At 51.2% G+C, this 11,762-nt stretch overlaps 1 protein-coding gene across 6 annotated transcripts; it reads left to right on the top strand.

Moving 5' to 3' along the window:
• Positions 1 to 11,111, top strand: B4GALT7 (xylosylprotein beta 1,4-galactosyltransferase, polypeptide 7). 6 transcript variants are annotated; one of them, XM_012722695.1, is made up of 7 exons: positions 16 to 142; positions 1,810 to 1,971; positions 3,552 to 3,914; positions 5,645 to 5,870; positions 6,820 to 6,903; positions 7,129 to 7,233; positions 7,710 to 11,111. In XM_012722695.1, the coding sequence occupies exons 1-7, from the start codon at positions 93 to 95 to the stop codon at positions 7,863 to 7,865; spliced, it is 1,146 nt and encodes a 381-aa protein (XP_012578149.1). In that variant the 5' UTR covers positions 16 to 92; the 3' UTR covers positions 7,866 to 11,111. The 6 variants fall into 6 exon arrangements, with proteins under 6 accessions (XP_004679333.1, XP_012578149.1, XP_012578151.1 ...); XM_004679276.2 differs by lacking the exon at positions 1,810 to 1,971 and having other exon boundaries at positions 1 to 142; XM_012722697.1 differs by lacking the exon at positions 6,820 to 6,903.
• The last annotated feature ends 651 nt before the right edge of the window (positions 11,112 to 11,762 follow it).

Here is an 11,762-nt window from a genome sequence, read left to right on the forward strand (position 1 = left end):
GCGGGGCAGGAGGCGGAGGCGCCGCGTAGGCCGGGAGGCCGGGCCGGCGGGGCTGGGAGCTCGCGCCCCATGCGCCGCCACCTCCCCCCACGATGTTCCCCTCCCGGAGGAAAGCGGCGCAGCTGCCCTGGGAGGACGGCAGGTGAGCCGCGGTGGCCGGTCGGCCCCGTCCTCCCGGGTGTCCATCCCTTCCGGGCCGCCCTGCGGAACCTAGGAGCCCGAGGCCGTCGCGTCTCCGCCTTTTGCGGGGCTCTCGGAGGGTCTGTGGTTCTCCTTGTGAGTCATGGACTCTCCGTTTGTGGGTCTCTGACTCTGTGCGGGTCTGTCTGTCGTCACTCCGCGCTTTTCTGTCACTCCTGGGTCTGTGTTCCTCCGTTGACTTCCCTTCTGAGCTTCTGTCCCTCTCTGCGAGTTGTGGGTCTCCTCGTGTCTGTGTCTTTCTTATGTGGGTCCGTTGACCTCGCTCTGTGAATCCGTCTTTCTGGTCCTGACCTCTGAGGACCCCTTCATTTCCATGCATCACATCCATTTGGCTATAAACCCTACTCTCCGTCCTTCATGGATCCCCATCTTGTGCTGACTGCCCGAGGAACACACAGACAGAGTGCTGTTCATTATGCTCTGCTTCACTGACCATTGCCAGACTCTGAATAGTCACTCCCCACACCTAACACCGCTTCATTTCCGGTGCAGCAGGACTTGAATGTGATAGGTGTGAGCTTGGCCCCGACCTTTGCTAATGATGTTTCCCACTAAGGCACAGTGGGGTGGGGTGCTGTTCAAAATTTGAGCCATAACCAAAACTTAAGACCAAAACTCTTCACTCAGAACACATGATAGTGAATAACACCCCACTCCCTTTTTATCTCACCTTTGCCAGGTGCCTAAAAAATTTGGAGTATAGTGGGCACAACTCTTCACATATGGGCATTTTTGAGATTTAATGTTGAAGTAGGAAGATTGGACTGTAACAGAAAGAAAGCCTGTACCATGGAGTTGGCCCTGGGTAAAAACCCTCTAATAGCCACGTGACCAGAAGCAGATCAGTTATCTTCCGGCTCTCAATTTTCCCATCTGTGAAACAGGGATCATATGATCTACTCTGAGGGACTGTATGAGCATCACAGGGATTCATATAGGAAAAGTTCTTGACACTGTGCTTGGCACAGAGGAGGTTTTTTCCAATTGGGAGATACTATAAACAGTAGCTAAATAGTCAAACCTTGTATCCCTGAAGTTTGTGTAAGGGAAGAAAGGAAAGAGAATGGGGGGGGAGGATTTCCATTTCCTGATTTCTTTCATAGCCTTTGGAACTTAAATCATGTTCTCAGAAAATTTGAGAAATTGATAATGAATGGTTCCTGCTTTAGACACGGGCACAAAGATCCATGCGACAGATGCAAGTTAATGTAGCAAATACTGGAGCACTGGCTCTGGAGCCAGTCTACCAGGGTTTGAATCTCAAACTTTAGGCACAGCTATACAAGGAGACAAAACTTAACTGGAATACCCTTCACCGCAGGGTGTATTGGGCGAGAGATGTTGGGACTGCAGGTCTAGAGTTTGACACCAGGTGGCACTAGAAGCAACGGTTTTCAGTGGGCCCTATCCTGTGGAATTAGGACTTGGCTCTGTATTCATTTGCTTAGCTGTTTGGACCCTCAGGGCTCAGAATGAGAGTGTGTACCCATGGGAATGTGATCCTGGTGGAAAGAGGAGCTGGACCAAACTGACAGACTTGTGAAAGAGCATGGAATGCCTAATCCATGCCTTTCCCCTGGATAGTGATCACTGCTTCTTCTCCCCAAGGTGGGATGGTCCCCCTTGTCCATCTCCCTGGTCTCTACCCTGCCCCCAGAAAGAGCTCAGAAGGCAAGAGAGAATCTGTAGAGGTTCCAGTCTTCCCAGGCCAGTCCCAGGATTGGGTCTCACAGCTCCCAACCGGAAACCCCCACCACCTGACAAAGGGGGGTAAGTCAGAAGCTCTGCCTGACCCTCTCTGCTGTGTGTGTGACCTGTGCTTCGTTTTCTGGCTTCCGAGTTAGCAGGTGTGCCTCCTGAGAAAGGCATAAGTTGGTCTGGCTCTAATGTGTGACTAAAGCATGTCCTGGCTGGTAGACCCTTCCTGTAACTCACTTAGCAAGTGCTCTGCTGTCTGATGTAACTGGGGTCACAAATCCAGTTATCTGTGGGTGAGACAGGCAGGGACATAAGTGATCCCAAAACTCAAAAGTGCTTCAAAGTAAAATACCAGATCCCATGGGGACACAAAGAGGAGGCATGTGCTCAGTTTGTGTGCACATGATGATGGTGGAAGCACTGCTGGCTTTGACACTGGAGTTTGGCCCTGAAGGATCAGGGACTTCCAGGCAGATAAAATGAAGAAGGACACTCCAGACAGAAGCAGCTGGCTGTGTAAGCTTACAGAAGGAATATAGTGGCAGAAAAAACTGGGAAGGACCCAGTTTGATGGCCCTGCTGGAGTTGTAGGTAGCAACAGGAGATGGGGCTAGGTCACAGAGGGGTTGCACCACCAGGGCAAGGAATCTGACTTTTATTTTGTAAACAGAAGTTACTTATCTGAGAGCAAAGGGATCAGTCTGAGTAGGAAAAGGTTCAGGTGAGCCAAGCTGAAAAAGAGACTGGGTGAAGAAGGGCCAAAGGGGTGCTTAGGAGGTAGACTGACTGGTGACTCTTAGAGGCTTAGAGCAGATTGCCTTGCAGATAGTTTCAGGGGGAGCCGCAGAAACGACACTTCCTTTTCTTAGCATCCTCAACTCCGGATCTTTTAGGAAAAGGGATAAAAGAATCAGGTGAACACCACCTGTTTACTTGCACTCTCTGACCCAAAGGCCAGGCTCTTCCAGGACTAACCCACTGCTTGAGACATTCAGCTGTTGTTCCGGGTTCTGAAAAATGTCTGGGTCCTGTGCCTGGCTCTCACCCTTCTCCTGTCTCTCAGTTCTTGCTGCTGTTAAACTGAGGCTCTGAGGACCCATTTGATGAACTGCCACTGTCACTTTGGACCTTGCTTGGATTGGGGTAGATCTGAACTTCTCAGTGTAAACATTGGTCTTTTCTCTGGGACAGCCTCAGCCTTGGGAGCTTTGTAATCTGAGCAGCAGGATGAAGCAATTTCCGCTGGGACTGAACCTACTGGGAAACTGGTGTGGAAGGTGGTTTTTTACAAGGGCTCTTGCCATCAGCTCAGAGCATGAGCCACTGTCCTGGGGAGAAGCAAGTAGTAGAGGCAAGGCCTCTGGTTTCTGCCTTGAGCAGCTAAAGACCAATCACAGCAAGAAACAGCAGTCAGGAGCTGGGGCAGCTCTACTACTCATGAGTGGCCACCCAGCTTCCCAGAGGTTGAGCAGCATGGTCTAGGCTTGGCATGGTTAGCAGGATTCTGATGTAGGGGAGCAGCATGAGCAAAAGCATCAAAGTTGCTTCTGCACTAATTCCTAGGCTTTTGGGACAGACCAGTCATGGGGAAGCCAGAGGAAGAGTCTGTGCCGGGGCCCTGCCCTTCTGACCTGGCCCTGCTTTTGTCCCAGGTCCAGTTTGCTTCCCCGAGGCCTCCCCCGGAAGTGCTCCGTCTTCCACCTCTTCGTTGCCTGTCTCTTATTGGGCTTCCTCTCCCTGCTCTGGCTGCAGCTCAGCTGCTCTGGTGATGTGGCCCGGGCAGCTAGGGGACAAGGGCAGGAAACCTCGGGCCCAACCCGGGCCTGCCCTCCTGAGCTGCCCCCTGAGCACTGGGAAGAAGACGCATCATGGGGCCCCCATCGCCTGGCAGTGCTGGTACCCTTCCGGGAACGCTTTGAGGAGCTCCTGGTCTTTGTGCCCCACATGCATCGCTTCCTGAGCAAGAAAAAGATCCAGCACCACATTTATGTGCTCAACCAGGTGGATCATTTCAGGTATGGACCAGCTCCTGACCCATTGCCCCCTTCGCTAGGGGTCTCATCTTGCCTGGGGCATTGGCAGGAGGGTGGGTGGCAGTAGAACCTTCTCACTGGTGTGACAGGAAATTTGGGGAAGGTTTGAGATTGGGAAGGGTAAAGATCAAGTTTCCATTCTATAGATTATAGCAGAATAAGAGAAGCAGCGGGGAGTCCTGGGAGGTCACTGAGATGATGGTGGCCAGCCAGGTTGAAGGGGTTGGAGAGACGTTACATGGAGGAAGTGCAACCAGGGCTCACAGGTGGATCGCCTGTGGAGGTTAGGGAAAGGAAGGTCAAGGCCATAGCTTCAAGTTGTTCACTATTTGACTTTATCTTAAAATCCTTGCCCTTTCCATAACTACTTGTCTCCATGCTCACAGTCCATCTCACGCTCCACTCCCATCCTGTCACTCACTCCCATGGAGACAGACTCCAGCCCTTGGACCCTTCTGAGCACACTAATCTAGGACCCTGCCAGTTTTCACTGCCCACCTTTGTCTTTTCTTTCCCCTACCTAATTTGGATTCCAGGGTCTACCATTAAAGTCACTCGCCCACGTACATTTCAACTGTCCTGCCCCTTTCTGCCTGGGCAGAACCTCACAAAACCACACCTGGCTGTGGCTAGAGATGCTGCTGGTGGCTCTGACAGTGAGCTGGACCAGGCGCAGCTGAAGCCTACAGTCCCTCCAGTTCACTGCCTTCTCTGCGCATATTCATTCACACTTCCTCTCCCCTCTCCTCCTCTGCCTTTGCTTCTTATTTTAGAAAACAACCAACTGGAAGAGAATTTGCCTGAGTCCCCACCCACTGGGCTTGCCTCCTAGCTTCGCTGCATGCTGCCGTCTTTCTGCCCGTTCCAGCAGATGCCTTGTCCCAGCTTCTCCCCAGGGCCAGCTCTTCCACCCGTCCCACACTCTAACTCAGGACGTCCCTGCAGCCAATAGCTGCTTTCATTTTTTCCCCTATACCTGGCTTATTCACATCTGCATATAGACTTACAGATTTGCCGAAATAACACCCATCTAAAAAAAAGAAGAGGAAAAAAAAGAGCCCCCTTAACCCCACAACTCCAATAGCTATCATCTCGTTTCTCTGCTCCTCTCTATAGGGGAATTTCCTTGTCTCCGTCCTTGAGCTCTCTTGAACCTGTCCCACTCAGATCTTTACCCCCATCATGACACCAAACAGCTCTTGTTGACATCACTGAGCCCACCCCGTTAATCCAAAGAGCAGTTCTCAGCTTTTGCCAACCTTTTACTAGCATTTGCCAAGTGGATCACTCCAAAGCCCAGGCCTTTAGGGCCCTGCCCCCTTCTGAGCTCACCAAATCCCCTGCCACCTTGCTCAGCTTGGCCACACTGCAGTCTGCTCAGCCTCAGATCCTGGCAGTTGCCTCTCTGCCCAGAGCCCCTTTCCCCGTGTGGCTCAGCTCCTCAGGCCTTCAGGGTTCTGCTCACCCTGCCACCCCTCAAGGGTAGCAATGAGGTGCCCCACTGCTGCTCTGCAGTGCTCTGAAGTTTCCGGTGTGGTGGGTGCTCAGTCACATTTGGAGGAGTCCGGGTCGAGGCGCACAGGAGCGCTGGGCAACCCCGCAGTGAAGTCAGTGTTGGGCTGGTGGGCAGCCTGGGCACCGGGGCGGGTAGTGCTGGCAGACAGGCTCTCAGGCAGGGTCTGGGGAGAGCAGCTCATGGCCGCCCTGTGTAGGTTCAACCGGGCGGCTCTCATCAACGCGGGCTTCCTGGAGAGCAGCAACAGCACAGACTACATCGCCATGCATGACGTGGACCTGCTCCCTCTCAACGAGGAACTGGACTATGGCTTCCCCGAGGCTGGGCCCTTCCACGTGGCCTCCCCGGAGCTCCACCCGCTCTACCATTACAAGACCTACGTGGGCGGCATCCTGCTGCTCTCCAAGCAGCACTACCAGCTGGTGAGGCCCAGCTCAGCCTGCTGTGCCCAGGGCCAGAGCACACACCTGGGTGGGGCAGTGAGAGGCAGTTCTGAGGCCCAGCAGATGGAGAAGTCTTGCCCTGGTCACTCGGGGACATTAGAAGCAGCTATGAGAAAAGTGTTAGAACAAGCAGTCCCTTAGGGAGAACCCAAAGCAACCCCCTGAGCAAGCTGGCTTCAGAAAGCTTGGGTGGAGTGGTTTTCAATGTGGAAAAGTCTGGGAGTGCTGGCCCAGCCTCTAGTGTTGCCAGGATACCATTTCTCTTTCCATTTCTTGCTTGGACTAGAGTGAACTTATTTCTACATGTTCAGAGTGCAGGGTAGTCACAGCTGTAGCCTGCATCCAGCTAGATCCAAGTCCAGGGGAAGGTGACCCCCTTCCCCACAGCCCTGACAGGAGCCTCTGCACCTTGCCATTTGGCTCTTGAATTGCCCGGCATGTTCCTGGGCCATCCCTGAGTTGGCCATTGTGGGTGGGGTAGAGCTGAGTGGCACAGAGCCCAGTCTTCTACTCTTCTCTCTAAGCTGTGGCTGAAACCAGTTTATGTAAATGAGGTCCCAGGTCTGGTCATAAAAATGGGTGTCTGCTAGACAGCCAGTGGCCCCTCACAGACAAGGAGACCAAGGAAGAAGTAAGAGTATGGGGTGAGGGCAGGCACTTATGCCCATCTGGTTCCCCACAGAGGGGCCTTCCCACCTGCCAAACATTTTCGAGAAACCAGTCATGACACACCAGTTCAAAGCCCCATTGGATGGGTCTGGGAGGTGCAGCTGTCTCCCCAGCAGTAACTGTAAGCATTGAGTATCCATTCAGAACCCCCAGGGGAAGAGGGAAGAAGCCTGGCCCAGCTGGGGCTGGGTGTTCCTGAGTGGAGGAGACCACAGAGCACCCTGGGAGGATGGGGAGTGATGCTGCCTGTCTCTGTCAGTGCAACGGGATGTCCAACCGCTTTTGGGGCTGGGGCCGCGAGGACGACGAGTTCTACAGGCGCATTAAAGGAGCTGGGCTTCAGGTAATGCTCCCCTGCAGGCTCCGCCACTGGGGCTGCCCTGAGGGCCCCTTCTCTGCCCCAGATGAAGTTCCTGGACCTTAGCAGTGGCATCCCCAGTTCCAATTCCAGCCTGCCCCTGACTGCGCACCTCTTCTGCCTTGGTTGAAAGTGTGACCCCAAAAGACTAGTGCTGAGGGCTAGGGCTTAAGAGGGCCAGCCTGACCCAACTTCCTTTGGCCTCCTTAGCTTTTCCGCCCCTCGGGAATCACAACTGGATACAAGACATTTCGCCACCTGCATGACCCAGCCTGGCGGAAGAGGGACCAGAAGCGCATAGCAGCTCAAAAACAGGTGCTGGCTGGTTTCCTGATTGGGCACAGATGGGTGATGTGGGAAGCCAACATCATTTCACCAAGTTCTCCTTGGGCCCAGATGACCATTCTCCTGTTTGGCTCAGGACATTTAACAAGCATTCTGCTTGCGGCACCATGCCCTGCGCCTGTGACTGCTGTGGACACTGAGACCTTAGTGTCCATGCAGGGGGCAGAAGTGGTGCGGGGCTCAGCTGAAGGTGCCAGAACTTAGGCAGGCCTGAAACCCAGGGGTCCTCATTCCTCAACAGCCTTCTCTGGAGGCCATATTAGTCTGTTCCTGGTTCTCCAGCTGACCTGGGATGCAGTCGTGGGTGAGACTCCCATCTGCGAGCATCACTTCCTTTTCCCCTCAGTAGGATTCAGAGGACCTCTGATGACAAGGCCATGGGGAATCAGTAAACAGCTGGCAGCATGGAGCCCTGAGTGTGTGCTTTGTCCCCCTTTGCTTTCCAGGAGCAGTTCAAGATTGACCGGGAGGGAGGCCTAAGCACCGTGAAGTACAGCGTGGATTCCCGCACAACCCTGTCCGTGGGCGGGGCCCCCTGCACTGTTCTCAACATCATGTTGGACTGTGACAAGGCTGCCACCCCCTGGTGCACATTTGGCTGAATCATCTGGACAGTCTGAAAGCCTGCACCCACAGGCCATGCTGCTACTCAGGCCCTGGGCCCAGTTGCCACAGGAGGTGGGGGTGGCCTGAAGCAGTGGACAGTGAGCCACGTGTCTGCAGCAGCCTGAGGCAGTGAAGCCAGCACCGGACATACGAGGACACCTGGAATGCTGCTAGCAATAAACAATGATGGAGAGAGGCCTCATGTGGCTCCTGACTGGGACTCTCCACCCTGCCTACCTGCTCACCCTGCCCTGCCCTCTGGGTGCTGATGGCTGCAGGCTTTGGTTCTTTCCCTGGACCCTCGTGCAGAGATACAGTTTAGAAGCCGGCAGCTCACGTGGATAGCCACTGTGATTGTGAGGATTAAAACTGCAAGAGCCAGTGCAAGCCAATACTTGCTCCTGCATGATAGTTACCATGCAGGAGTGTAGGCCTAGTGTTGCCAGATCTGATTTTTTTTTTAAAAAAGAAATTAGAATTCTGGATTCTTAAGTGAAACAGTTAATTTTTACATGGTAACTAATGGAAACTTTAAAAAGTATGCCAGTCAAACAAAATGTGTTTGGGCCAGTGGTTTGTCACCTGTTGCTGAGGGGAAGGGGAGGGGAAAAAGATGATCCCTCTTTTAGTTATAACCTGGCAAGGACTCGGGGCAGGGTGGTGGGGAGAAGCACAAGATTCCTGCTGCCTCCCCAAGTTCTTCAGGCTTTGCTACCCTTGTGGACAAACTGATCACCAGCAGGGTCTGGTGGGGAGAAACTTTGGGAGGGAGCTTTGTCTTGCCTCTCTGAGATGGACAGACAGATCCACAGGACTGAGGATAGGCAGACAGCATCAGCAATGGCTAAGTAGTGGCATATGGGAGGGAGAAGATGGAGAAGGAGGGGAAACCATGGACTGTCTTATAACACGAGGGGAGATGACACGTGTCACTGAATGTCAAGGGAGAGGAGGAAAAAGGAGGTAAGGGAGACCATGAAATTGGGAGTGAGCTTAAGAAAGCCTCTGGAAAGAGGCTGAGGGCCAGTAAGACGGTGAGGAGTCCCTCAAGGTAGATCACAGCTTCAAGTCAGTTAACTACTGGTGATTTGGAGTGGAAGTCAGAGGATTTGGGACCAGTTAAGCTCCTGAGAGCAGGTGATACATTGGAGAAGGTAAAATTGAGCTCTCAGATTTCAGAAGGATGGTTTCAACCCAGCTACAGAAAGACTCCTCTAAGTGTGAACTTGAGACTCTGTGTACAATTGTGCAGGTTGTATGTTGTACGACTTGAATGTTTTAAGTTGAGATTTAAGCAATGAGTGACGTGAAGCTACAGGATCCACATAACTGTTCAGACATAAACAAGGGCCCTTGTGATTATAAATTGACCTTGTCCAGCAATTCAGCTTCACTCACTACAATGAGAGGCAAACAGTCCTCAGATACAGGCCAACGGTGGTAGGAGTAGCCTTCTCATCTTGAGTGAGACCCAGGAGAGGAGTGTGGCACATTGGCAGCATTTTATAGGCCAATTTGAACAACTCTTATAGTTGCCAAGTAGTAAGACTTAAAGGTGTGTGTGTTTTGGGGGAGGAGAGTGGGGGTGTGGGGAGAATCCTTTCTTTTCATCTGCACTGGGGAAGTGGAATGAGCAGAATAAAATGGGATGATCTGACCTAGCTAGGATGGGATGCATCTCTGCCCCCACAGCCCCTCACTCTCCATGGTCACTGCATCAACTCCATTATTCAGGTGCCAGTAGGTGCCTGGGCCAGGCCTGATGCAGCTCCCCTCCCTCCCTCCGCCTGGGCCTCTGCCAGCCACTCCAGGAGGGTCAGCAAGGGCAAGAAGCTTCCTCAGTGTCTTGATTGCTTCCTTGCTGATAGAACTAACTTCCCTGCCTAGTTGGCCAGTGCGGATGAACCTAGGACTTGGTTGCCACAGTTCATGGCCAAGATGGTGGTTATAATAATAACTAGTACTTGTTGAACATTCACTGCATTGAATATTTGAATCTTTACATTGCATATTTCACTTGACCCTCTGTACTACTACTTCCGAGCTCACTCCCAGGTATTATAGATGGTGATGGTGAAGCACAGAGCAGTAGTAGCTTGTCTACGATAACACAGCTGATAGTGGATACAGTGAGATAGGAATCCCTGGAACCTGCTCCTGACCTGTACAGCAGAGGTGCCTTCTCTCCACACCTTCCCTCCTCTTCCCAACTGGAGAAACCTGGCCAACATGGTCTGCTGTTCCACTTCTGGAATGAAAGCAAGACCATGGGCTAATCCGAAGTGTTTGCCCCTTTCCTCCTCTGGAGTAAGATGCCGTTTTGGCTGCTGGAGAGGTCCCTTGGGGCACCAGCAGGACCCAAGAGCATAGCACTGTGCTTGGGGAAGGCCTCTCCAAGGAGGTAAGGGCTTGCTGGTGGAGTCTGTTTGCCAGTCAAGGTGCAAAGGACTTCTGGAAGGATCAGCATGTGCGAGGCAGAGACTGGAGAGAGCATATTATATACAGGGACCTTGAGTGTTGCAGGCGCCCAATACTATGCCGAAGCTGGGGAATGCAAGCAGCAGAGGGCAAGTTGGAGTTACTATTGAGGCTCTGTGAATGGCACATTGAGTAACAGTAAATGAGAGGAAGGTGGGTGTTAGCCCCTAGGGTCTGCAGGAGCCAGGACAAATGGTATGCCGTTGGACATTCTCTTCATAGAGGACCTGCTTCCCTGCCCACCTTTCCTGAAAGCCAAATTGATACACATGACATTTTTGTCATCTCAACCCTCATGCCTTAAAAGTGTTAGAAAGAAACTTTCTGCTTTAACACGTTAAGGTTTGGATGGCATCATATCCTTAAAATATGGAAAAAGCAATTTCTTGGGCCCATCAAGAATCAAAGTTACATAGAAGGGGAGGCAAAGCTAAGAGACAGACATGAACGAACAGTCCAGGAATACAGATCCACTGAAGAGACTGACCTGAAATTACATAATGCATCCCCTTCCATAAACCTTACCACCACGTCAACAAGTTCCAGTTTTACAATAGAGTTATAACTAAAAGAACTTCAAGGCAAGGCACAAGTTGTATTTAAGAAGTTGTTTGGGAAACCTAGTCAGCATAGTAGTAGTATACCAAGGACATTAAAGGATTTAGAGCCACTGACATGTAGAGCTACAGTAATTGTTAAACTCAGTCCTGAAAACCAGTCTGGATTTACCTTAAATAAACTGAACATGGAGCCTTCCTGGTGGCCTAGAGGTTAAGTCTCAACACTATCACCACTATGGCCTGAGTTCAGTCCCTGGCCAGGGAGCTGACCCACATGGTACAGCAGACCTCTCCTATTTTCTGCTGCTCCCCTCAGCAGTATATTCCAGTAGATTCACTTGTTCTGCTCCCCATGGTGTCTCTGGTGAATCCTCTCACCAGCTGTATCTCCGGCCTACACCCCAATTCTATGTAACAATCTAATACTAATAAAAAATAAAAATGAAAATACCATACAACTCAGCAATCCCACTGTTGGGCAGCCAAAGAATATGCAACGGAATAAAGAAAATCCCATACATTCCATAATTTAATAGAATTATTTACAATAACTAGGACATAGAAATAGCCTAATGCTCATTAATGATAATTAGATCAAGATGTGGCATATTACATAGCCATAAGAAATGATGAAATACATTTTTAACAATGGAAGTTGAGAGAATTATATGCAGCCAAGTCAGAATGATAAAAAAACAAATATTGCCCATTTACATAGTTTGATAATGTAAACCACAAAAAAACTAGTGACATTAATAAACTTCCTAAGAGGCAAAGGGAAAAATAAGGGAAAACAAGGGGTGGTAGGGATTAAAAATAAAAAGCAAAATTAACAATAAATGTAACATTAAACTC

This window comes from Condylura cristata, unplaced genomic scaffold, assembly GCF_000260355.1.
Source record: "Condylura cristata isolate star-nosed mole 26May11 unplaced genomic scaffold, ConCri1.0 scaffold00008, whole genome shotgun sequence".
Taxonomy (NCBI): Eukaryota; Metazoa; Chordata; class Mammalia; order Eulipotyphla; family Talpidae; genus Condylura; species Condylura cristata.

Excerpts from the sequence above, each read along its gene's own strand:
- B4GALT7 (XM_012722695.1), top strand. The coding sequence starts at position 93 with ATGTTCCCCTCCCGGAGGAAAGCGGCGCAGCTGCCCTGGGAGGACGGC. Across the intron at positions 5,871-6,819 it reads CCAAGCAGCACTACCAGCTG|TGCAACGGGATGTCCAACCG; the intron begins GTGAGGCCCAGC and ends TGTCTCTGTCAG. Across the intron at positions 6,904-7,128 it reads TTAAAGGAGCTGGGCTTCAG|CTTTTCCGCCCCTCGGGAAT; the intron begins GTAATGCTCCCC and ends TGGCCTCCTTAG.